This window comes from Staurois parvus, unplaced genomic scaffold (assembly GCF_062004578.1).
Source record: "Staurois parvus isolate SC_StPar_1 unplaced genomic scaffold, SC_StPar_1.0 ptg000303l, whole genome shotgun sequence".
NCBI lineage: Eukaryota > Metazoa > Chordata > Amphibia > Anura > Ranidae > Staurois > Staurois parvus.
The window spans coordinates 224,167-251,268 of NW_028318099.1; the positions used below are offsets into that span (position 1 = coordinate 224,167).

At 40.3% G+C, this 27,102-nt stretch overlaps 2 protein-coding genes across 2 annotated transcripts in view; both read left to right on the forward strand.

Annotated features, from left to right (window-relative positions):
• Positions 1 to 27,102, forward strand: part of LOC149457718 (uncharacterized) — a gene marked incomplete at its 5' end in the record, with an annotated part of 276,029 nt that overhangs the window by 204,273 nt on the left and 44,654 nt on the right. The gene's annotated exons all lie outside the window — the stretch shown is intronic.
• On the forward strand, positions 20,674 to 23,605 carry LOC149457719 (protocadherin-15-like). Its single transcript, XM_089683124.1, has one exon. The coding sequence runs from the start codon at positions 20,779 to 20,781 to the stop codon at positions 22,039 to 22,041; it is 1,263 nt and encodes a 420-aa protein (XP_089539250.1). The 5' UTR covers positions 20,674 to 20,778; the 3' UTR covers positions 22,042 to 23,605.

The following is a 27,102-nucleotide window of genomic DNA, read 5'->3' on the forward strand; positions in this document are numbered from 1 at the left end:
TGAGTGCTGCCTTTTAGTGCCCATTGGTGATGCCTGTCAATGCCCATCAGTGCTACCTACCAGTGCCTCCTCATCAGTGCCACCTATTAGTGTCCATCAGTGCAGCCTATCAGTGCCCATCACTGCAGTCTCATTAGCGCACATCAGTGAAGGAGACAAATCACTTATTTACAAAATGTTATAACAAAAACTAAGAAAAACTTTTTTTTTCAAAATTTTCAGTGGTTATTGGTTTGTTTAAGAAAAAAAAAAAAAAACCCAGAGGTGATTAAATGCCACCAAAATAAATCTTTATCTGTCTCCAAAAAATGATAAACATTTCATATAGGTACAGTGTTGCATGACCGCGCAATTGTCATTCAAAGTGTGACAGCGCTGAAAGCTGGAAATTGGCCTGGGCAGCAAGGGGGTAAAAGTGCCCTGTAGGCTAGTGGTTAATTTAGCTACTGACAGGTTAAGTCTGTTGTAACAACTTTTAAAAACCCATGGGTGAATATAGATAACTACAATGCCATAATAGCATAGCACCTGTGAAGTACTTCTGAAGGATATGGAGGTGAATTTTGATCTGGATCATAAAAAAACAGTATTGTCTTTCTTTTAGTTTAACTTCAGTCGTGTATCATGCTGTGTTTTTGTCATACTGTATGTCTACTGCATCTGAACTGCTTTTATTCCTCAATACAAGTCACTCTAAATGCAATATGCTACATTTTAGCAACTCTTACTCTATAGATATGAATGAATAACATACAGTATGTACTGCACATGCATGCAGGATGCCTCCAACTTACAAGCCGACAACAATGCACTGTTTAATTGGGCAACTATGTGGCAAATGAGGTTTAATGTTGATAAATGTAAGGTTATGCACTTGGGGGCTAAGAATATGCATGTATCATACATACTAGGGGGGAATCAATGGTGGAGAAGGATCTGGGAGTTCTGGTAGATCACAAGCTTAATAATGGCATGCAATCCCAAGCTGTAGTTTCTAAAGCAAGCAAAATCCTCTCTTGTATTGAAAGAGGTATAGACTCCCCTTTACAAATCATTAGTAACACCTCATCTGGAATATGCAGTTCAGTTTTGGGCACCAATTCACAAAAAGAACATTGGGGAACTGGAGAAAGTACAGAGAAGGACAACTAAACTGAGAAGAGGCATGGAGGAGCTCCGCTATGAGGAAAGATTAGAGGAACTGAATTTATTCTCTCTTGAGAAGAGGAGATTAAGGGGGATATGATCAACATGTATAAATACATCAGTGGTTCATATAGTGAACTCGGTGTAGAGCTATTCACCTCGAGGCCATCACAGAGTACAAGGGGCCACTCTTTACATCTGCAGGAAAAGAAATTTAATCTCCAAACACGGAAAGGTTTCTTCACAGTGATAGCTGTGAAAATGTGGAATAGACTCCCATAAGAGTTGGTTCTGGCCAGCTCAGTGGATTGCCTCACAAAAGTCCTGAATTGTTTCTTAGATACACAGAATATAACTGGATACTAACATTTATAGGTAAAGTTGGTCCAGGGAATATGCAATTGCCTCTCAGGAGATCAGGAAGGAATTTTTTCCCTGCAGGAGAAAATTGGATCATGCTTTGCTGGTTTTTTTTGCCTTCCTCTGAATCAACTGTGGGTATAGGATTAGAACTTTTTTTCTATGGTTGAGCTGGATGGAATTTTGTCTTTTTTCAGCCAGACTAACTATGTAACTCTTGAACGTGTGCCCTGGAGTTCTATCATCCAGATATCCAACTCCATCATCGAGATATTACAGATGCTGCTGGGCCATGAGTGTACACTGGAGTGCATATGTACTGCAGACAGGTGTAAGCAGAAAAACAAATTGTTAGGAAAAAGAGCAGCTTTTTTGGCAGAAGAGACATGGAAAGTCACATCTGCCAAAAACTCTACTTTATAGCTTTTTTAGATCAGTTTTACAGTTTAATTCTACAAAATTTTATCTATTGTGGAAAATGATTAGTAACCCCTGTGCTACCTGTGTTGCTAAAATAAAGTGATTAAATGAAAATTGTCCCAACTGCTGCCAACACCTTTATTGTGATCCCACAATGTGACAAGGAAAGTGCATGGTGTAGTGCTGCTACTGAAAAGAACCAATAATATAGTGACTGTGTAAATAAAAATAACTAAAATATCTGTAATATTATTGTTAATATATAAATAAATAATACACAGTGAGTGTGTGTGTGTGTGTGTATATATAAAAAAAAAGTATAGATATAATGAAATGAAGCTCAATGATACAACACAACGTATATACAGTTTAACGCTTCATGCAATGACCACTACTAAATGTTTCCATCAATTCCAATTGGTGTTAAATGTGTAACAGTTCATTCTTTCTTCCGTGATCATAAATTCCACACTAATATCATATCTCTTCTTGTGTTCCTATACTTTAAACACACGTGACACCACAGTGCTCACAGAACTCTCACCTCCAATGGTTTATAACATCGCAAGTATAAGATGCCCACCAGGGTCTTTCAATATTTCGAGCACTCCCACGCCTCCAGTCAACTAAGGACTCTCCAACTGTCTACCTCGTTAACTCCAAACACCAGGGGTATGGTTCCTTTAAGGCTCCTTATTATTCATACGGCCATATTTGCCTTCCTGGTGCAGCACTGGACTGTCACTTGAGCTCAGCACACCTCAGAATAATACAGGTGAAACTCGAAAAATTAGAATATCGTGCAAAAGTTCATTTATTTCAGTAATGCAACTTAAAAGGTGAAACTAATATATGAGATAGACTCATTACATGCAAAGCAAAATAGTACAAGCCGTGATTTATCATAATTGTGATGATTATGGCTTACAGCTCATGAAAACCCCAAATCCACAATCTCAGAAAATTAGAATATTACATGCAATCAATAAAACAAGGATTGTACATAGAACAATATCGGACCTCTGAAAAGTATAAGCATGTATATGTACTCAGTACTTGGTTTGGGCCCCTTTTGCAGCAATTACTGCCTCAATGCGGCGTGGCATGGAAGCTATCAGACTGTGGCACTACTGAGGTGTTATGGAAGACCAGGATGCTTCAATAGCGGCCTTCAGCTCTTCTGCATTGTCTGGTCTCATGTCTCTCATCTTTCTCTTGGCAATGCCCCATAGATTCTCTATGGGGTTCAGATCAGGTGAGTTTGCTGGCCAATCAAGCACAGTAATCCCACTGTCATTGAACCAGGTTTTGGTGCTTTTGGCAGTGTGGGCAGGTGCCAAGTCCTGCTGGAAAATGAAGTCAGCATCCCCATAAAGCTCGTCTGCGGAAGGAAGCATGACGTACTCCAAAATCTCCTGGTAGACGGCTGCGTTGACCCTGGACTTAATGAAGCACAGTGGACCAACACCAGCAGATGACATGACTCCCCAAATCAACACAGACTGTGGAAACTTCACATTGGACTTCATCTTGCAGTGTGTGCCTCTCCATTCTTCCTTCATACTCTGGGTCTTTGGTTTCCAAATGAGATGCAAAAGTTGCTCTCATCAGAAAAGAGGACTTTGGACCACTGAGCAACAGACCAGGTCTTTTTTTCTTTAGCCCAGATAAGACGCTTCTGTTGTTGTTTGTTGTTCAGGAGCTGCTTGACCAATAGGAATACGACATTTGAAGCCCATGTCCAGGATCCATCTGTGTGTGGTGGCTCTTGATGCACTGACTCCAGCCTCAGTCCACTCCTTGTGAAAGTCCCCAACACTTTTGAATGGACTTTTCCTGACAATCCTCTCCAGGCTGCGGTCATCCCTGTTGCTTGTGCACCTTTTTCTTCCACACTTTTCCCTTCCACATAACTTTATATTAATGTGCTTTGATACAGCACTTTGGGAACATCCAACTTCTTTTGCCATTACCTTTTGAGGTTTTCCCTCCTTATGTTGGGTGTCAATGATGGTTTTCTGCACAACTGTCAGGTCAGCAGTCTTTCCCATGATTGTGATTCCTACTGAACCAGACTAAGAGACCATTTAAAGGCTCAGGAACCCTTTGCAGGTGTTATGGCATAATTAGCTAATTAGAGTTTGACGCTTTGAGCCTAGAATATTGCACCTTTTCACAATATTCTAATTTTCTGAGATTGTGGATTTGGGGTTTTCATGAGCTGTAAGCCATAATCATCACAATTATGACAAATCACAGCTTGAACTATCTTGCTTTGCATGTAATGAGTCTATCTCATATTAGTTTCACCTTTTAAGTTGCATTACTGAAATAAATGAACTTTTGCAAGATATTCAAATTTTTTGAGTTTCACCTGTGTGTGTGTGTGTGTGTGTGTGTATGTATGTATGTATGTATGTATGTGTGTATATATATATATATATATATATTGTGGCAGTGCGGTATCCTGCCACGGTGGAAATCATGATGGAGACCCAGGATTCTCAACCATGCAGGTTGAGGGGCTCCAGGCAGTTCTCATAATGCAGAGGAAACGGGTTTATAAGTTTCCTCTTTGGTTTGTAAAGCCTGTTTTGGGACCTGTTGCCTGGAGATTTCTAAGAGATTTGGGAGGGATGAAATCTCCAATCCTGGGCCCATATTTTGGGAGCAGCCAGTGTGCTGATTGCACAGGTGTGTGCAGGCCTTTTTGTGGAGGCCAGGCCATGAGTCTGAGCTCCACCCTGGCAGTTAGGAGGACTCCACCCAGGCAGACGGGAGGTCTCTGCCGTGGAGTCAGGTGGGCTACACCTAGGAGAGGTGGAAGCCAGACTAGCTGTGTGCTAGTGCCATACTTTGGGGAAGAGTCTGCAGGAGGCAGACTTAAAACTGCGTACAAGCCAGGAGGCTGAATACTGTTTATTTGAATTCGTGTGATGGTGGATACCCCTGCGTGGGAAGAATTTTGGTTGTTTGAACTTTCTTAAATAAAAGTGGGCAAACAGGCCCTTAAAAAATAAGCGAGTTGCTGTGTGCTTTGAAGAAGCTCTACCACTTGAAGCGAGTTCCCACATATGGTGGAGGATGCGGGCAGAATTGGAGATCCCTGCGATGAAGTAAGTTCATTTGCTATATGAACTGTGTTTGGTGCATAAGTCTGCACTATCTGCGTGTGCAGGTGAGGAGAACCTGCTAGAGAAAAGGACTTTGCCTTAAAGAGACAGTGTTCCATGGTGTTCCTGAGCTGTGTAACACACTGCTGTGTGCATGACTGCAAAGATGGGGTGGTCAAAACAGAAAAAGGAGGCAATGTTTGCTGAAGCGAGAGATAGAGCCCTGTGGCTAGGGGGTTATATACCGCATGCCCCAGCCAAGCCGGGAAATTTAGATGTGGGTGAATCTGCTGTGGACTGGTGCAAGCAGCACCTGGCAGCATTGAACCAACCTCCAGAGGAAAGCAAGCCAACCTTCAGTGCAAGGAGAGAGCTGCAGGATGTCCGTACCTGGGAGAGGGGTGTTGTTGCCCCTGGCAACGCTGCTGCAGTTAAACCAGTAGCTGTTGTGAAAAATGTGAATGTGTCACGGCTTGAGAGTTGGTCCAGCAGAGAGAAGCCTATGCTATGTGCAAGGAGAGGGGCTGACCAGAGGCCAGGACCAAGAGTGAAGGCCCATAGCAACACAGAGGAGGCCAGTCGGGCTGTCTGTGTACGGGGGGCTATGTCATATAAGGATCATGGCAAGTGGCATCAAGAGGAGCCAATACAGCGTGTTGGAAAGAGCCAGCAAAGTTCTGCTTGGAGAGTGCAATCTCCCATGGTGACCGGTGAAAAAGTAGTGCCTGGAAGGAGGAGCTGCATTGAAGATGTGGCTCAGTGTCCCAACAAAGATAAGAGTGGAAATGTACCATGCCTGGAATGTGGTCAGTGGGGGCATGGGATCTTTTCCTGTCCCAGACTTTGGAATACCGCTGATATTGGGCAAATATCTACAACTTCAAGCCCAGAGTCTTGTTTTAAAATGTCAGCAGCCACCTCTGGCAACAGGGAGGAAGTTCCTGTTGGGCCTGCAGGGGGTGCCAGAGAGTCCATGGAGCCTATGGAGGCATCTGTTACTTCACCTTGGGGCAAGGGAAAAGTTGCCAAGGAAAGTGCAGTTGAGGATGCGTTTATGAGACGACGCACTCAAATGAAGATGGTGACACCTACTACTGTGGTGGGTAAGACTGTGTGTGATAAAACCATGGCTGGGACTGTCATGTTGAGAAGGACTGGTTATGAGACTGTCCATTCTGATGTAGGAGTGACCCCAGCTAGTTGGGCCACTGAATGTGCTTTTGAGAGTGACTTTTCCCTGTGCAGTGCCTTGTACAGTGGGGAGTTAGGGGTTAAAGTTAAACCTGTGCCTGGTTCTCAAAAAGCAAGTGATGTCACTAATGTGTGCCAGTCACAGGTTGGTAGTGGGATAGAACAGCCCACAAGAGCTAAAAATGCTGATGTTGATGTGAAATGTTCTGCTGTTGGGAAAACCCTGAGCTCTTGCAGTGCAAAAGCTATAGTTAAAGATGGGTCGTTTCCCATAGCAACTGGTGGTAAGACAGCACAGGTGTCCTTAGACATCTCCAGGGGTCTCCGTGTATTGGAGCCGGAGGTTGCCCTGGACAACTGCGATGTCACTCTGGTGGAGCAGAGTGGAACTGCACCTTGTAATAGGAGTGTGTTGGTGCAGTCTAACAATACTGAAAGTGTTCAGGTGAACAGCGGGTTAATGCAGCCTGGGAAAAATGCAAGTGTGTGTGTAATTCAGGAAGTATCCCCAGAGCAAAGTGGTGGATGTGAGGTATTGCAACCTGCAGTGGGAAAACAGGTGTTACCCAAGTCAGACGTGATCCAGAGTGATTTGTGCAATGGATCTGCAACTAAGCCCGTCTATTCTTGTGTGTCTCCTTGGGCGGATGGATCGGTGCTGAGGAGCACTGGTGAATTGAGCACATATACAATGGACTGGGATAGTTGGGGTAAACGGCTAATCTCGTTGTTAGATGAGGCTTTTATGCAAAAAAATAAGGTGGACACTGTTTCTGCTGTGCCAGCAGGAGGATCTATAGAACAGCCTATGGATAAGGGCGTGTATACAGCAGAGAATTTGTCTGTGACCCACAAAAGTGATGTTGGCATGGAGTGTCAAAATGATGTTGTCACTGGGAATGATCAGGGGCAGCTTGTGGATACTGAGTCTGAGATGTTGAGAGTGAGCCCAGCACATGGCAGCGCTCTGGTGGAGCACCAGGCTGTCGTTGTCTCCAGCTTGGAGAAGGTCCCTTTAAAAATTTCAACTTCTCAAGTCTCAGCAGGTGAGTCTCTCAGCGTTCCCAGTGCCCTAAATATGGTCAGGAAGCTCTTAGGTTTAGAGTCAAGTGGTTGGGTTGTATCCAAAGTATTAAAGGAGATGCTTGAACTTTGGAATGTACAACCAATGTATACTGGGGTGTCTCCTCCACAGTCAGATGGTCTGGTACTGCGGAGTACCACTAGGTGGAGCACCAAATGGCTGGCTGTACAGATCAAAGGGAAACAAAGTTGTTTGTTTCGGAATTTGTTGATGGTGTTAAAAGTTGTATCAGGGTATGCTGCTGGACTACCTGCAAATGTGATAGATGAGAAATGTTTTGGAGAAATGAAAAATGAGTCAAAGCTTTCACCTCCTAACAGCCAGGTGGGAAGCATTTCTGCTGCTATGGTCCAGGATGGTGCTGGTCAGTTGTCAGTGAAGGGTGTGTTTACTGCACCATTGGACAAACCACATGAGTTGGAAGGGCCGAGCATGGACCAGAGAACAGCAGAGATCCTGACCAGGGCTCAAACGGATATGCATAAAGAAATCGGGGTCATTGGGCCAAAAAGAGGTTTATGTAGCAGTTCTGATAAGACACCTGAAATACAGGGACAAATGGTATGTGAAAACTGGCAAAATGGATCAGAAGAGAGCTCATCTGTACAGGGTTTGGATACAGATCCAAGTGGTGTAGCAAAAGTTAAAATGGTGAGACAGCCGCCTGCAGAGTACATGACACCAGGTGAAGTGGCATTTTGTGAGGTTCACGTGGGTGATGGCTGCCCTATGGTGTGTGTGCCCTCTGCAGACACTGTCCTAACAAATGCTGGAAAAGATATTGAAAGGTGTAATATTGACTGGAATATAACTGTTCATGGTAAACTGAATGCTGTGGTGATGAGTCATGCAGGTTTGATAGCTAAAAGTACAAGAAATCAGGGGGGTGGTCCCGGTACAAATACAGTAGAAATAGTTCCCCTACAGCCTTGGGACAGGAATACTGAGAGAGGTATTAGGAAACCTGAGCACCTGAAGCAATGGGGCTTGGGGAGAGACACCAAAGGAGTCATTGGGTAGAGTCCCCCTTTAGGAAAGGTATGGTTAGACTAGATTGGACCCCTGTAAGTGAGAGCTGGCACAGAGGTGCCAGAAGGTATAAGTTGTGTGTTCTGCCCCCTACGGGATCAAAACAAAGGGGGGGGAAATGTGGCAGTGCGGTATCCTGCCACGGTGGAAATCATGATGGAGACCCAGGATTCTCAACCATGCAGGTTGAGGGGCTCCAGGCAGTTCTCATAATGCAGAGGAAACGGGTTTATAAGTTTCCTCTTTGGTTTGTAAAGCCTGTTTTGGGACCTGTTGCCTGGAGATTTCTAAGAGATTTGGGAGGGATGAAATCTCCAATCCTGGGCCCATATTTTGGGAGCAGCCAGTGTGCTGATTGCACAGGTGTGTGCAGGCCTTTTTGTGGAGGCCAGGCCATGAGTCTGAGCTCCACCCCGGCAGTTAGGAGGACTCCACCCAGGCAGACGGGAGGTCTCTGCCGTGGAGTCAGGTGGGCTACACCTAGGAGAGGTGGAAGCCAGACTAGCTGTGTGCTAGTGCCATACTTTGGGGAAGAGTCTGCAGGAGGCAGACTTAAAACTGCGTACAAGCCAGGAGGCTGAATACTGTTTATTTGAATTCGTGTGATGGTGGATACCCCTGCGTGGGAAGAATTTTGGTTGTTTGAACTTTCTTAAATAAAAGTGGGCAAACAGGCCCTTAAAAAATAAGCGAGTTGCTGTGTGCTTTGAAGAAGCTCTACCACTTGAAGCGAGTTCCCACAATATATATATATATATATATATATACACAGTTGTGTTCAAAATAATAGCAGTCAGACATCACTAACCTGATCAATCACTGTTTTTGGTAGAAATTATATTTCTACATGGCAAATAATTTACTAGCAGGTGTAGTAGAGTAATAGAAATCCAACAGACCCAACAGTCATGACATGCATGCTGCTGATTCTGTGTAATTGAATCACTAATTGAAAGGGGCATGTTCAAAATAATAGCAGTGTGGAGTTCTATTAGTGAGGTCATTCATTCTTTGAAAAACAGGTGGCAATTATTGCCCTTATTTAAGGAAGGCAGCAAATGTTGTACATGCTGGTTACAGTGCATTTCTCTCTGAAATTCTGAGGAAAATGGGTCATTCCAGACATTGTTCAGAAGAACAGCGTACCATGATTAAAAAGTTAATTGGAGAGGGGAAAACATATAAAGAAGTGCAGAAAATTATAGGCTGCTCAGCTAAAATGATCGCAAATGCTTTAAAATGGCAACCAAAACCTGAAAGACGTGGAAGAAAGCGAAAAACTACCATTCAAATGGATAGAAGAATAGCCAAAATGGCAAGGACTCAGCCAACATTCAGCTCCAGGAAGATCAAAGAAAGTCTAAAGTTACCTGTGAGAACTGTTACAATTAGAAGACGCCTATGTGAAGCCAAGCTATCTGCAAGAAGCCCCCGCAAAGTCCCACTGTTGAAAAAAAGACATGTGCTTAAGAGGTTACAATTTGCCAAAGAGCACATTGACTAGCCTAAAGAGAAATGGCGCAACATTTTGTGGACTGATGAAAGTAAGATTGTTCTTTTCGGGTCTAGTGGCCGAAGACAGTTTGTCAGACAACCCCCAAACACTGAATTCAAGCCACAGTACACTGTGAAGACAGTGAAGCATGGTTGCGCAAGCATCATGATATGGGGATGTTTCTCATACTACGGTGTTGGGCCTATTTATCGCATACCAGGGATCATGGATCAGTTTGAATACATCAGAATAGTTGAAGAGGTCATGCTGCCTTATGCTGAAGAGGAAATGCCCTTGAAATGGGTGTTCCAACAAGACAACGACCCCAAACACACCAGTAAACGTGCAACATCTTGGTTCCAGACCAATATTGACGTTATGGAGTGGCCAGCCCAATCCCCGGATCTTAATCCAATAGAAAACTTGTGGGGTGACATAAAAAATGCAGTTTCTGAGGCAAAACCAAGAAATAGAGAACTGTGGAATGTAGTCCAATCATCCTGGGCTGGAATACCTGTTCACGGGTGCCAGAAGTTGGTTGACTCCATGCAACACAGATGTACAGCAGTTCTCAGAAACCGTGCTTATACAACTAAATATTAATTAAGTGATTCAAAGGAAAGCCAAATCTTCAAACATTTTTCAGTTTATATAGTGAATGTTTGAGTCTGTAAAGAAGAATACAAACACTGCTATTTTTTTGAACAGTCTAATATTCACTTTTCTTCAATTTGTTTAGAGGAACAACACAAATTTGATATATTTTTCTTCATGTTTTAATTTTGAATAGAATGTGTAGTGTTCCCAATGCATTTGTGTGTATGGAAATAAAAGCTATTAGAAGGATTTTGAGCTTTATTCACTTTTTTAAAAACACTGCTATTATTTTGAACACAACTGTATATATATTTACAGATATTTTAGTTGTTTGAGTTTAGTTATTTGAGTTTAGTTATTTGAGTTTAACGCAATCACTTTATTATTGGTTCTTTTCACTAACAGCACTACACCATATACTTTAAATTCTATCTATTGATAAAACCTTGTTTAGTTTTTAGAAATTACTAACAGACAACCATGGATAAATAACCACTGTAAGTAGGATGGAAAGTGGTATGTAATCATTTTCTTTTTTTAACCGATTATGCTGGAACAGGAGGTAAGAGTAGATGTTCCATCACGGACACATATTTCATTGACAACCATCTAACATGGTATGTTTCCTTGCTTTGGAGAGAATTCTTCCCACTTTCAAGTGTCTCTGGGACAGAAAGTGAAAACAAAACTGAAGATAAATACCCCCAAAGTAACCCAGTAATAATTAATAATAAACAAATAACTCTATAAATAAATTACTACTCTATGAAAAATTTGAAGAAAATATTTTTTTCCTATAGATACACTTTCACTTGTCAATAAGTTTGCTATAATTAATAGTGACAGCCCTAAGGACATGGATTTTATGGTGACAAATTTCTCAATAAATACTGAAAATCAGAGACAGTTGTTAGCTATGCAAGATTTTTTCAATAAATATAAAGAAGACAGACACTCTTAAATTGTGTTTAGTAACACCTGCATATGCTAAAAGCTGGTCCTCTGCAAAGGATTAGTTACCATTCAGGAGCAACATAAACCAATCTTTATTCATACTGCAAAATAAAGAGTACATGGCTAGTACTAATAAAGGCAAAAACACAAACAAGTACTAGATCACTCAAATAGTTCTTAAAACATATAAAGCCACATTTGTGAAACTATTAATGGTGGTGATCAACGACTTATAGTGGGACTGCGGGACTGCAGTGGGCATTCTGACACTGGGGGGAACTGTCTTGGCGTCACTGACATCCCCAGTGACACCAATACAGTGATCAGTGCTAATAAAAAGCACTGACACTGTTCTAATGACACTGGGCATGAAGGAGTTAACATATGGGGTGATCAAAGGGTTAACTGTGTGCTGTGTGCCATTTACTTTGTGTCATGTGTTAGTGCTTTGCTGTAAGCACACAACCATGCAAAGCAGTGTGCAGCAGCCTACAGGGAGGAGAACTGTTTTGTTTACTCTACCCCCTGTCAGAGATCCTCAGACATCACCGGGCGCCTGCAGGTAATCACTGGCCAGGACCCGGTGATTGAAAGCTGCGGCTGTGACCAGTGGCGCGGATAGGGCACACACACGCCCCCTACCCGGAAATGCTAAATTACGTATATATACCTGATTTTGTGCACAGCTGCTGCCCTGTAGCAGTATTTCTGCTATGGGGCGGAGCTGAAGCAGTTCTTTTATAGCAAGGTTTAATCTTTTTTTCATTAGTGCATTAGACTTTAAACTATTTTTATTGCCATTTTCGGCATCCAATTACATTAAGGGATAGTAAACCTGTAAATGATCCATAGCAACCAACCACTGCAGTTCTCAATTTTTAATGTGAAAAAAGAAACCTAGTAATGGATGTTCATTGCGAAAAAAACCCCCTAATTTGATCAATCCACTCGAACTGTAGCAATAAAAAACAATTGTTATAAGGGTCTGTTCATAGCATGCCACTCAACTGCAGTGAGGTTAACCACTAGCCTACAGGGCACTTATACCCCCTTCCTGCCCAGGCCAATTTCCGGCACTGATGGGCAATGATGAGGAGGCACCGGTAGGTGGAACTGATGGGCATTGACAGGCATCACTGATGGGCACTGAAAGGCAGCACTGATATATGGCACTGATAGGTGGCAGTGATAGGCGGCACTGACTGGCACTGATAGGCGGCACTGACTGGCACTGATAGGTGGCACTAATTGGCACTGTTAGACGGCACTGATAGGTGGCACTGTTAGCCAGCACTGATATGCAGCACTGACGGGCACTGATAGGCGGCACTGATGCACACTGATAGGCGGCACTGACTGGCACTGATAGGTGGCTCTGATTGGCATTGATAGGTGGCACTGACTGGCACTGATGGGTGGCAATGAAAGACAGCTCAGATGGGCACTGATATGTGGCATTGATGTGGCACTGATGGGCACTAGCAGGTGGCATGGGTGAGCACTGAGAGCTGGCACTGATGGACACTGACAGGTGGCAGTGCTGGGGCTACACTGATCATCAGGGCACACTGATCATCAGTGCCCTGATGATCAGTGCACATGTCCCCTCCGAGGAATGCCGATTATCGGCTCTCCTCTCCTCACGAGCTTTCAGCGTGACAGCTCGTGAGGAGAAAAATGCAGAAAACTGGCATTTCCCTATTTACATGCGATCAGCTGTGATTGGACACAGCTGATCACATGACCGAGCCGACATCTTTGGCTCTTTGCGTGGATCGGTGATCCGCTGTGTCCGAGGGACACAGCGCACCGCCGATCGCCGTGCTCCCTGAGCCGGGCATGCGCAGTTTGAATGGGAGGACATCATATGACATCCTCTCAGAACGAGAGAACCGCCTTGGACTATATGGCGGGCGGGAGGCGGTTAAAGAGCTAGTAAACTCTCAGAGAGAAAAACAATTCTTGCTGCAAGATAATCTCATAATGTGCTAGTATGTATTGCATTGCATACTAGTACATTATGAAAGATTTACTTTAAAATGAAGCCTTCCAGCAACATGCTGTCACCACTGACCAGGCTTCCACCTTCACCCAGTCTTCCTTCCACGTTCGCGGCCTTCGGATATTTGAATGTCTGAGCCGCGATGATGCAGGAGTCACGGCCTCAGCATAGTGCTTTGAAGGGACCATGCCACCCTTCAGTGTGCATTCACCAGTGACATCACCGACCGCTGAAACACTGAATATCTCCTAAATGGTGCATGTTTAGGAGATAATCCTTGTACCTACAGGTAGGCTTTTTTAAAAGGTGTTTACTACTATTTTAACACAAACTGGTGTGAAGAAAGTGTTAATCTTAAAAAAAAAAGTAGTCTAAATTTACCAATCTGTGTGAATTAATTAAACTTAGTTTATAATTTTAGCCCATGAAAATGTTCTAGTCTAATAATGTCAAATTGACTAAATACAGCATAGGTGTGGACTTCTTTTTTTTAAATCTCCACATAAAATAGCTACTTTTATTACTTTCCTTTAAAAAACACCTCTTAGAACCTCACAGTTATTATCAGGAAACATCTTATGAGAAAAACACAGTCTGCCATTGCAAAACTTTCTTCTCAAAATGCCTGGCTGTCATGTTAAGGTCCTGGCTTCAATATTTTGAGATTCTGACCTGAAGTAAGTGCAGATAAGGACTTTTCTCTTTCCTGATTTGTATACCTTAACCAGGTCGTTAATGTAAAGTACTGAAGCTTGTCAGTCAGCACAACAGCCACTCAATTATCAAGTCAGTATTAGCGACCACTTATTTCTCCCATGAAAGGATTACTTCAAAGAGTGGAAACCTATGCCATGAGTAAAACGTATGTGCAGTGAATTTAGCTGATCCACAAACTATAGCCTTTAGTGAATTGAAAACACCAATTTGATTATAAAAAATGAACAAATAAGGCAATGCTAATGAAAATAACATATTTGTTAAGCAAATTGAACTTAATGTAACTTCCTGCATAAATCCTAGCTGCACCAAAACGGAAAGTGATGGCTAAATTAGATGAAAGTAATGTTAGTTGTACAGTTACAGGGATTATTTTTTTCATTGTGACCTTTGGCCAACTTTGTTAAGAGAATCTAAATAGTTCACACACTTGACTTTCCTATTTATGTCAACATAAGCAACTCCCAGCAGAATGACTGGTGCTCATACTTCCCGATATTGAGAGATTAGACACACCCCTACCCACAATGTCATGTCTCGTGCCTAAGCAGCTCTTTTCTAGTCCCTAGCATTGCCACTCAAGGCTATTTTTATGTAATATTTGTAGAGGATCTTAAAATGTTTTAGAGGCAAGCAGAAAGCAGACTGTCCATGTAATGTTAAAGCTATAATAATGATAAATCAAAACTACTGTGCTAATTCAATTAACCACTTTACGATAGCCCTATAGCAGAAGTACTGCTACAGGACGCAAGGGCTGCGCAAAATCACATATAAATGCGTGATTTTGTATTGCCTGATAGGGGGCACAAGCATGCATGTGCCATCCTACCCACGCCGCCATTGGCGGCTACAGCTATCGATCACCAGGTCTGGTGATTCCCCCCCTTCACCCGGCGATCGCCAAGGAACAAGGTATGTAAACAATACAGATCTCTCCCCTGTCAGCACCAGCACGCTGCTTTGTATTGCTCTGCTTTGTATTGAATTGCATAGCAGAGCAATACAAAGCAGCATGCTTACACAGTAAAGCACACACAGACAACACAGACAACACAGTAAAAAAAGCACACCACACACAGTTAACCCTTTGATCACCCCAGATGTTAACCCCTTCCTGCCCAGTGTCATTAGTAGTGTCAGTGATTTTATTAGCACTGATCACTGTGTCAGTGGAATGTCAGTGATGGTTAGTCAGTTCCCCCCAGTGTCAGAATGCCCGCCACAGTTCATATAAGTCACTGATTGCCGCCATTTTTAGTTTAAGAAATTTTTTTTTCCAGTATATATACGCCATTTGCAGATGCTATAACTTTCATGTAAACCATGTAAATTACACATATTGGGATTTTTTTTTTTAGCAAAGACATGTCGCAAAATACATTTTGGCCTAAATTTATGATGAAATTTGATTTTTAAAATTTTTTTACTGGATATATTTTAAAGCAAAAAGTCAACAATATTTTTTTTTTTCAAAATTGTCGGTCCTTTTTTGTTTTTTGTGCAAAAAAAACCAAACGCACAGGTGATCAAATGCCACATAAAGAAAACTCCATTTGTGGGAAAAAAAGGACATAAATTTCATTTATTAATCAGATGGTATTATACCCCATCTAGATTACATATCATGTTTCCAGGAACGTCCCACCTTTGCTTCCGGGGCTGTGGCCTTACTGGTACCTTAGTACATATATTTTGGGACTGCCCAGGCCTATCATTGGTATGGCACAAGATCTCGAATGTTGCCTCTGCTGTGGCAGAAGCCCCGGTGCATCTGTCTATGCAGTCTTGCCTACTAGGAGCCCACATCCCAGAAGTTTGGACTGAGATTATGAGGCTAATCCATACCATCTGTATATCCGCCCTATGGGCTATAGCCCTACACTGGAAATCCCTCATGGTACCATTGGCCACAGTTCTGCATAGAGTTAATGCAGTGATGCTCCTGGAGAGAATGAATTACACCTTATTGGATAAGATGCACTTATTTGACAGAAAATGGGAAATCTGGGGAACTCACAGGCATTTACTATCTGACTAAGGTTTACTCATATTTTGGTTGATTGAGTCGTTTTCTTGGTAGCTATATAGCTCTGCATACCCTTCTACCTATATTGCTCATGTACTTAATTTCTTTTCTCTTTCTTTCTTTTTTTACTTTGCATGGTTGTACCATTTGAAATATGCATTACAGACGTGCCTTGTTCCTTGGTTATATCTTACTTGATGTTATACTGCCATTTTGTAGTATATTTCTTGACAAAAAAACAAAATAAAAACTTTGTAAACAAAATGAATGCAGGGCTGTAGCGCAAAAAATGTCCTGGTCAGGAATGGGGGTAAATTTTCTGGAGGGCAAGTGGTTAAACCACATAGTAACTGCTGTAAAAATATTCCAAGGGATAAATGTAATTCTCCATAACAGCACAATAATAATCATAATGTATATAACTACCTCTATTTAAGGTGCAAAGTGCAAAAAAGCCACACAATGAGTATAATGGCACACATAAATATACCAACTAAAGTGCATGAACACAAGTGAAAAGAATGTGCAAAATGTACAGTAATTCTAGGTTAAACATTCATTTTAAAGATGATTACCCCCCCAACACGTATACTGAAGTTAATTTGTGTCATGTGTCAGCCTAGGGTGGCAGCAGGGGAGAGGAGAGAGTGATCAACAGTGTCTGGAATGCCAGGGAGTGGTGACATCCCCCAAAGGCTTTAATCGCCCATCTGTTGTTGGATCCCTACTCTCCCCTGCAGCTGCCGCTGGCTGACACAGGGGAGCTAGATAATGTGACTGAACCAAAGTGGCCAGAAAATGAGTAAGTATATATATCTTTCTTACACAGGTTAGTCAGTATAGGTGATAAACGTTGGGAGGAAGCATTTTTAAGATTAGTTAAGTTTAGCTTGGAATTCCACTTTAATATAATATAACAACATAATAATGCAGTTACTTAAAGTCTTTCAAATTAAGTGCAACAGTGTAATCCAAAAGGTTATCAACGTTGAAGCTGAAATGTGGAACTTGTAAAACTAGTTTCTGTGCTACCAGGTCCACCTAATAAATACGTGTACCACATTTCAAAACCCAGTCCAAAAACACACGCATCTCCAAAATCCTTTGGTAATACTGTATCTATTTAAAATAATAAGATGGTCATATAAAGCATGTTGAATAGAAACATCCAGTAAATGTAAATGTTGACCAAATCTATATATTATGAAATGTAATATTTCTCTAATATGATTTGGTAAATTAAGAGTTCTTACCTGAAAGTGGAAGCTTAAACACAAGAACAACAGCAATGTATTGGTAAATAGTATGAAGGTCTAAAACTAGCAAAAACTATTTATCTAGTTACATAAAAGAAATATTATTAAGAAATCTCTAACATATTACAAAATACAAACAGTGAGACAGAGAAGACTTAAGACAAACATTTAGATATAAGTGAAAGGGATATATTCCATAATTACCATGGAACTGTGCTTAAGGGCCCCATTCTAGTAACTGGTATTCCAAAAGACTTCTCTCTCCATCTACTGTCTATTGTTATAGGCCTCTCCACCATTAATTTTCATGGCATAGCTCTGATTGGTTGGCGAATCTATTCCCTTTCATAATTGGCTGACTTCAAATCTCCTGTATTTAGCATACACCAACCCCTTTTAAGCCAGATCTTAGCACACCCTTTTTGGAAATTAAATATGCCAGTTCACAACCTTTTCCTGGGAAATTAAGTATTCAGGAAAGGCTGGCCACTTTCATTGCATATCTAAATGAGGGATCCTTTAAAGTGGATATTTGTAAAGCCAACAAGTTTGGTTCCCAATATTAGATAAACAAACTCTGGCACCAAATCATCTGAAAGAGGATTCTCAGCAGAGGAGTGTCAAGACTTCTGTACACAGTAAGAAATTGTAATTAATAGAATATTCCCTCTGGCAACTTAAACCATCCTCAACTATCTGTAGAAGAGGGATTTATGAGAAGACATATTACACACCCAGACTGATATACCTCTAACTGAAATATATTCATAATTACAATATTATTTACAGTGGTTAATGGAGAATTCACATAAACTCATTATCCAACAGTCCGCCCCTTGTGGCCAGTGAAACTAGGCCAGACCTACAATAATGATTTATGTGTAATCTCCTTTAATATTCAAAGCTTTGTCCGTTAACTTCTGAAATAAAGAAAAACTCTTTGACAATATTCTTTACACTTTCCTTCCTACATTCCACATTTCTAGATCGCAATATCTGTAGTTCATAACTTGTTTTGGATGTAGTAAGTCCATTATTAATAATAATAGACAACCCCCCCACCAAAAAAAAAAACTGAGGTTCTTGATTCTCAATATTCCCATAATAATAATAATTTGTCCATAATGCAGATTTGATCACGTTGCACTTGCGTCTGTGACATCCATCCATGCCGATTTCAATTTCGTACAGCGTATTCAGTAGAGGCCTGTGAGTCAACTTTCTTGGCTTTCTGAAGGTATACTTATGCTTTATTATTGTGGGCAGAAATATAATAAAGGAAAACACAGGTTTCCTGCACAGTACTTTTAAGACAAATTCATTCAAAGTGATATTTATCTAGTACTTCTGATTATTATGGACCATTGTTGACATTTGCTATAGATGTACTGTGACATACTCATGAGATCCTTTCACGTTACTACATTGACAATTTGGATGGTTATCACCTTCAGCCAGATTATCTGGTATAAAAACAGACTCTGTCTTCATCCATTGTCATAAACCTGCAAATAATACCCTGACTTCTGCTGATGACCACTGTGTGCATGTGTTCCTTCAAGTCTCCATTGGGGATCCTGTTGCCTTAGCAACTCACCATTAAATACTTTTACTGGAATCTGTGTCCAGTTATACAAACCATGATGGGCTAAGCCTTGGCATGTGCCAAACATTTGTGCACTTAGTTCAGTCCTTGGCTACTGGGTGTGGCTACTGCATGAGCCATGCATTTAACAGGCTAAAGAAGATGTCATACCTTTAGCAGGCTAAGGAAGAGGTCCCAGAGCAGATTAGGCAATGTCAAATAAGCAGACAAAATAACTTAATTTCAGAATTATGGAGAAGTGTGATGTCACCAGTTACTTGTGGCTTCAGGAATAATCAAACTCAATTACCCTTAAGTAAAATTGTACTATACTATACCTGCTAATTGCCAATCACTATGAATCTCATAAATCCCAGTATATCCATATGATAGCCAAGCAATGCCTTTTGAACTTAGTTATGGCAAAAAAAAAAACACATGAGGACTGACACCTTTTACGATTGTAGAGCGGACTTCATGTAACATGTACAAGTAGAATGGATACACAACTGTTTCTTAAACTTGTTGTTATAGGTTTACATGTTGTTGTTCTAGATTTCAGGTCTTTCAAACAAATATCTCCATACATTTGCCATAATAGAAAGGATGCAAACATCATCTTGCAACATGTTTCTTCGAAAGTTAGAAGTCCAGAAGCTGTACCTTCTGGATTGTACTGTTGTTATTCATTTGATGCATTTTAAATAACACCATTAATATGTAGTTATATCATATTCATTCATTGTTTGTATGTTTGCACAATATTTTCACTTGTGTTCATGCACTTTGACTGATGCACTCTAGTAGGCATTATTATTTGTCTCATTATCTTAAATTTTGTGACATTTTTCCACTTTGCACCTCATATAGAGGTAGCTATATACATTTGTACAAAGTAATTTTAGGCACAGAATGTTAAGGGTATTTCTTGGTACCTTATGGGGTCCAATGTTTAGCAGTGCATTTTATTTGCTTACATTTGTCCTAAGGACAGTTGTGCTGTAATTAACACATTTGTTTTATTATATTTGTTATAGTTTCACCCAAAACTGATATTTTTACATTTGATAGAAACTGGCGTGTTAAATCACCCACCAGCTTCTAATATATATATATATATATATATATATATATATATATATATATATATATATATATGGGACTAGGGTGGGAACATCTTTGCATGTGAATTTACCAGTACTTCCCTCCAACATCAAGCATTTAGTTTGAACTAGCTCTCACTACTCTGGACTCATATTTTACAATATTTTACTTTATGAAGAACAAAACATGGAGTCTTGTCTGGCTTAAGGTTCAGCAGGGAGCTCTGCATTGGGTTGTCCTGTTGATGCAATAGTTGAGAAGTGTACTGGTGAATACTCTAACCAACTGGCATGTACTTGACACTCTCATATCAGGTTTGGGTCAACTGAATTATTGTTTCACAATACTATATTCATGATTAGTGTCTACCCTGTCTTGGCAATAGCACATTGGTTAGTAGTGTAGAATAGATATAGTGATAGTAGTGGTATTTCATATTTCTCCCCTTTACCCTTAGGCATTCTTACTTTTTTAAGTCTTTTTCTTTTTTACCATTTCCAACAAAGCAGGGGGAAAAAATCTGTTTTACAAGAAGGTGACCGGCAGAGACTTATAAGTAGTCTGGCGTCTCGTGCTATTGAGGCTCATAAGCAATCTAGTATCAGTGGATGTTTAAACAATAATCTTCCAAAGTCTTCAAGTAACATTACTTTTCTTTCTGATATTAACCCACTAACTACTCAGAACCCTCTTTATATGGAAAGTACAGTTCAAAGTGCTATCAATATTGGGTTACCATGGAGAAATAAATTGCCCTTTGACAAGTCTTCACCTCGAAGAAGGGTGCTGAGAGATTCTGTTTTAAAAATGAACTCAGAGGGCTTGCATCGAGCCTGGACCCTTCCCACACGTTTTTCTAAAAGGAACATTTATGATATTCTTGGGAGTCCTGTAATCATGGATCCAATTCAGTATCAGTATATGGGTACACACACAGAGAGAGACACATCTGAACCTAATCAACTAACTAAAAGCCTCAGATCACCACTGGAGATCTCATCTAATAGTAAATTAAGTGTACGAGAACAGGCAAGACAATTTGAACAAAATGCATTGGGGGACATCAAACTGACCAAATCTTGGGAAATTAAAGAAGTAAATGCAGCCAATGGCAACGAGAAATGTACAGAGAAAAATAAAAGTTGTATTAAAGATCCTCCATATCAAAATTCTTCCCTTTCATCAACAACACAGGATTCACAGATTCTTCCTGCACATCAATCAACAACCTTTCCTTCTATTCTAATTACTCCTTCAGATGGCTCTGAAGATATCTCACCACCACCAACACGGAAGCCAACACCGCCTTTAGCCAGAAAAAGTGTAACACCCTCCCAGTCCTTTCTAACTGTTCAAAATGAACAAACAATCTCAAACTTTATTCCTGATCCACCAAATGTTCCTCCACCTTGTCCACCACTTATCACCTTTCCATCTGTACCTTTTTTTCCAACGCAACTATCTCTTATGACACATCCACCAGAAGCATCTTGTCCTACACCACCACCTCCACCGCTTCCTGCTCCATCACTTCCACCTTCCTTTTCACCAATCCTGCCCATTCCACCACCTCCACCCCTTCCCCTGACACTTCTAACTCCTAGCCTTTCCCAGGTCTCTTTATCTTCATTAACACCTGCTCTTTCTTCAAGCATCAAGGAAAAGCTTTTAACACCACTGGAAGCCTCCCTAGCAGATTCTGGCCCTCGACGAGAACTGAAGGGGATTCTCAAAAATATACAGAACTTAGCAGAGATAGAAAAATCTGTAGCAAACATGTATAGCCAGATCGACAAGGGCAACCCATTATCAAAGCAAGTACCTAAACCAAAATCAACTGTACCGACAGACACTAAAACTGCAGACATTTTAATTCCACATGAGAAGCTTAATGGAAATCTAAGTTGTGTTGTTGGGGAGTTAGAAAAAAGATTTCCTTCTCAGTCCACAGCCCTGTAAAATTAGACTTTGACTTTCCTGCACTCAACACATTATTTGAAATAAAGGAAGGCTGAGCAGGAGTACAGCCAGCTTTGTGTAGTCAGACAAGCAAATCGATGTTTTACAAAACATGCACTCAAATGCAGGCCTCTCAAAGTATCTAAGGGCCAGAGTGCAGAAATCCAGCATAAAACAATATGTGTGTGTTAGGAGCCTGGAAAACACTTTTTATCCACTTTAACTGTACTGTGAAATATAACTCTGGCATTATTTTACATTGCTCTTTTTTTAAACGGACCAGGAGGGTAAATAAGTATTGAATCTAACATCCGTAAATTTATTTCAATTGGAGAGGATTTTAAGGGCAAGTAAAAAAAAAGCCTAAGCCAGAATTAAAGCTATCATACTTTAAAGCTGGTTACACATTATACATTTTTAATGTACAAATTCCTTTAGATTAACCAAAACCATATAATATGAAGTCAAACCTAAATACTTACAAATTGTATGCAATCAGACAGGCCCTTGCACTACATAGTTGAAAGTAAATCTAAAGGAAATTGAACAAGAAAATAGTATAATGTTTAGCCAGTTTAAAGCTGCATTTACCCTGTTCTGTGTGCATGCAATGCACATGATAACACACACGTGTGGGTGTGAATGGGTCCATAGGGTTTCCCTTTATCTTTCACACTAACATGCACTGCAGAGATAAATGTGAACCAGATAAGGCAATTTAACTTAAAATCTCAGTCCCAAGAGATATGTGTAAAAAAATAAACCACAGTTATGGCTAGAATACTGTAGAGAAACTGTATTTGATTAATAGCTGCAATGACAGTATTCAGTATATGATTTCTTTTTATTTCAAAAGCCTTATTTATCTTTTTCTCCACCTTCATCTTCAGGCTGTTTAGTGAAATTTACAGATTTGACAAACTATTGATAGAGTTGTTTAAAACAGTCAGCATTTATTCATTTGGCTTAAAATGTATTTTCATTTTTGCCATCAGAATTGAGAAAAACTCACTATATATTCGTTAAGAGTTTACATTCACACGGCTTGCATAAAAATAATTTTTAGAAATGTTGCTGTCCTTTATAATAGTTTATTTGGAGCAAACATTTGGGCAGACTATAAGCTAACAAGAAGTGAAAGTGGGTTGGCAAAGTGACACAGACTGATTTTCCTTATTTCCTTATTGTTTTGCGGTCAAAACAAACCTTAATGCCCAAGCCCAACTTTGCAACTTTAGCATGTGTTAGTCTTACTGTACATATTATCATAACCAGTGTATCCAGGTGGATTATACTTTGCCTTTTTTCAGGACAAATTGGGCTTTCATTTGGTGGGAAATGTTAATGACTATCTCCTGATTTTTTTTTAGTATTATTATGAGATGAAAACTGATCTAAAATAGAAAACGTGTATTTTTTTTTAATTCAGCCTTATATTTTGTGGCATTGCTATGACCCACCACCAAAATAAATTCTCCTACTCCTGATGATTGTGGCAATACCACATATGTGTGCGTGATTTTTGCCATGTACCTGTGATAGAGCCAATAAATAATAGTATGTATTTTGATTTTTTTTTTTTTTGGGGGGGGGGTTTGTCTTACCTAAACACCATGTCATGTTTCTTTGGCGATCCAATGGATGCGTCTGGGTTTGGCAGTTGCCAGGAGAACGGTACTTGCTGGATTGCATTATGCCAACTGTAAAGTTTTTGGTGGAGGGGGATTATGGTGTGGGGTTGTTTTTCAGGGGTTTGGCTTGGCCCATTAGTTCCAGTGAAGGGAACTCTTACGGAGTCAGCATACCAAGACATTTTGGACAATTTCATGCTCCCAACTTTGTGATAACAGTTTGGGGATGGCCCCTTCCTGTTCCAACATAACTGCACACCAGTGCACAAAGCAAGATCCAGAAAGACATGGATGAGTGAGTTTGGGGTGGAAGAACTTGAATGGCCTGCACAGAGTCCTGGCGTCAACCTGATAGAAAACCTTTGGGATGAATTAGTGCAAAGACTGTGAGGCAGGCCTTTTCGTCCAACATCAGTGCCTAAGCTCACAAATGCACTTCAGGAAGAATGGTCAAACATTCCCATAGACACACTCTTAAAGCTTGTGGACAGCCTTCCCAGAAGAGTTGAAGCTGTTATAGCTGCAAAGGGTGGGCCAACGCAATATTGAACCCTACAGACTAAGACTGGGATGCCATTAAAGTTCATGTGCGTATAAAGGCAGGCATCCCAATACCTTTGGCAATATAGTGTATATGTGGTTCCCAAGATTAAAGCCCACTTCCTGGACACCACATATGTGAGTTATACTGCTATACAGGCGTTAACACACAATGCACAATGCAAGCCTTGAAATCTTTTAACTATGAATCTTTATTGTATTTGAATAAAGACAATACATATTGAATACAATACAATAATCAAGCATTTGTCAGAAAACTTGTTTAAACAATTTGATTAAAAAAAAGTAATGTATGTCTCAAAAAAGTAATGTATCAAAACTGTTGTTAGAACAAGGACCAGAGCAAAGACAGGAAAGGGAGGAAAGAAGTAGAGGCTGGGGAGGGGGGGTGTGGTAGGAGAGAGATGAAGGTTTTAAAGTCAAACATGGGAGGGGAGGAATAGTGAAAGAAGACCATGTTTCATTACAAGTAGTTCCGAGCCTTGAAATATTTAACCTTTTGTTAGCACAGACGGTGTTCAAATCTAGTTTACAATTTTAACAAGTTCACCATTGACTGCCAATACTTAAAGGGGCCCACCACCTCCATAAAGGACACTAACTCCCAACCAATGACATCTATGATTTGTTCTGTGCATTTATAAGAAAACTGTAACATATAAAAATACAAGTTATTTATTCTATTAACAATTCAATTGCAGTCTAAGTAGAAAAGGGATGCTAAACCTATTTGGCTGTACATCAAGTGATATCCTGAAACTAGTGTGTGGTCAAGGAATATGAAAAATAAATAATGAGGGGTGGGGGGAGTCTCCATTAGTTTTGAGCCAAACTGCCCTGGATTAGGTTCTATCAGGGTTAATCAAACATCAAAGATGTTTGGATGTCTCACTTCAACCCCACTGAAATCAATGGGAGCCTAATCTGTCAAATTAAAAATGCCCATTTTCTGAGCTAATAGAAAAGGGGGTGTCAGAAATGGCATGGTAGGGTGGGCACAGCCATGGGGAACATGTACCAATGCAATATTTTATTTTTTAAATCCATGTAACCAGGGGCAGAGCTTTTTTTTAAAGTACTCACATTTACAATGGAGCAGAGTTTGAAATTGCTGCCAAATGACTTCACCTTCCTGCCTTATTTTAAAATACAAATCTTCACACAGACCCCAAAGGTCCAACAATATGCATAGCAAATCCCTAAGGGTCTGTTATGCATTTTCATTGACCTTTGGAAGGGTCTGTGTGCTGTTTTTTTTTTAACAAAAAAGCCAGGAAGGGGATTGTTTGCTGGCAAATTAAAACTCCTTCATTTTATTTTTAAATGAAACCAGAAATTAAGTTTTATTTGCCAGGATTTATGTTATTTGTCAGCATTTTAATAAATATCACTGGTTCATCCTACATCAAGATTTAAAAAAATGCACAGTGTCTCCCTCCAAATTTTTAGCATTTGAGACTGGTATGGATTTTAAGGGGTTACATCACACACAAAAAAAAACAAAAACAATTGTGAGGTCCCACAGGATATCCATACCAGGCCCTATTGATATTAAGGGCAACTCTAAGGGGGACTAAGTAAAAAAAAAAAAAAGGAAAAGGTTCGAGGTCACACTAAAAACCCCTACCATACCTTTAACCTGATCATGCAGCCTGGCTGGCTAAGAGAGGGGGTAGACAAGCCTGTGACCCCCTCCTGAACCTTACCAGGCCACATGCCTTCAACATGGGGGGACCTACCCCCGGCCATGCTGATGAGGAAAAAAGCCTCTTCCCCACAACCCTGGTCCAGTGGTTGAGGTGAACTGAAGAAGTAACTTATCTGAATCTAAATGACTCCTTTAAGAATATGTCCCCCAGCTCATACATTTTGGGGTACACAGTACCTCTATTCATTCACACAAAAAAGATGTCACCTAGAAATAAAGACACCCAAAATGTTTGACAAGTCCTTTATAAAATAATCCCTTATTGTAAATCCATCATCAATTGCGATACTGAGTGACAGAAAAAAAAAACTTAACAACCCACCACACACAACTGATCCAGATATATACAAAGCCAAATGACAGCTCCTCAAGCTGTAATCAGCTATGTAAAGGATTGGATAAGTAATCACATTATTGCCCAAATATGACCATATTTAGGCAGTTATTTTACCCACTCCATTCTCTGTCTAAAATCAAGATTGTATTTTGAATTATTACATGCTTGGTTTATTTATGCCTAAAAAATTTATTAATTTCTTAGATTGCACAGACCAAGTAACAAAATTCAGGAGCATTAATTTAATGAAAACACATTTTAGGAATATATGAACAGAAAATGTTAAGCTGCTGCTTTATAAGGTGCTTCTTTAGACACTATGGGGTTTATTTACTAAAGCTGGAGAGTCCAAAATCAGACTCCCTTCTGCATAGAAACCAATCAGCTTCTAACCTCAGCTTGTTCTATAAAGCTTTGGCAATGAAACCTGGAAGCTGATTGGTTTCTATGCAGAAGGGAGTCTGATTTTGGACTCTCCAGCTTTAGTAAATAAACCCCTATATGTTACCAACTTGGTGAAGACAGTTATGTTAGCAATAATTACAGTATATCTATCATGATGAATATTCTATGTGTTTGGCAAGCACTAATTAGATTTAACAGAGCTCTGCCTTTAAAAGACTTGAGAGAAATATCTTGAACAAATATGACTAAGCTCCAAAGTTCCATAATGTACTGTATATATTCTCCTTTAAAGTTTCATTTCTGTCACTTCATCTCTCCTATCCATTCAGCTTCCTATCCCATCAACATCTTTACCTGAAGTTTGAAGGTTTTTATCAACAACTCTCTCATACATATGCCTCCTGAGTACACTTGTTACA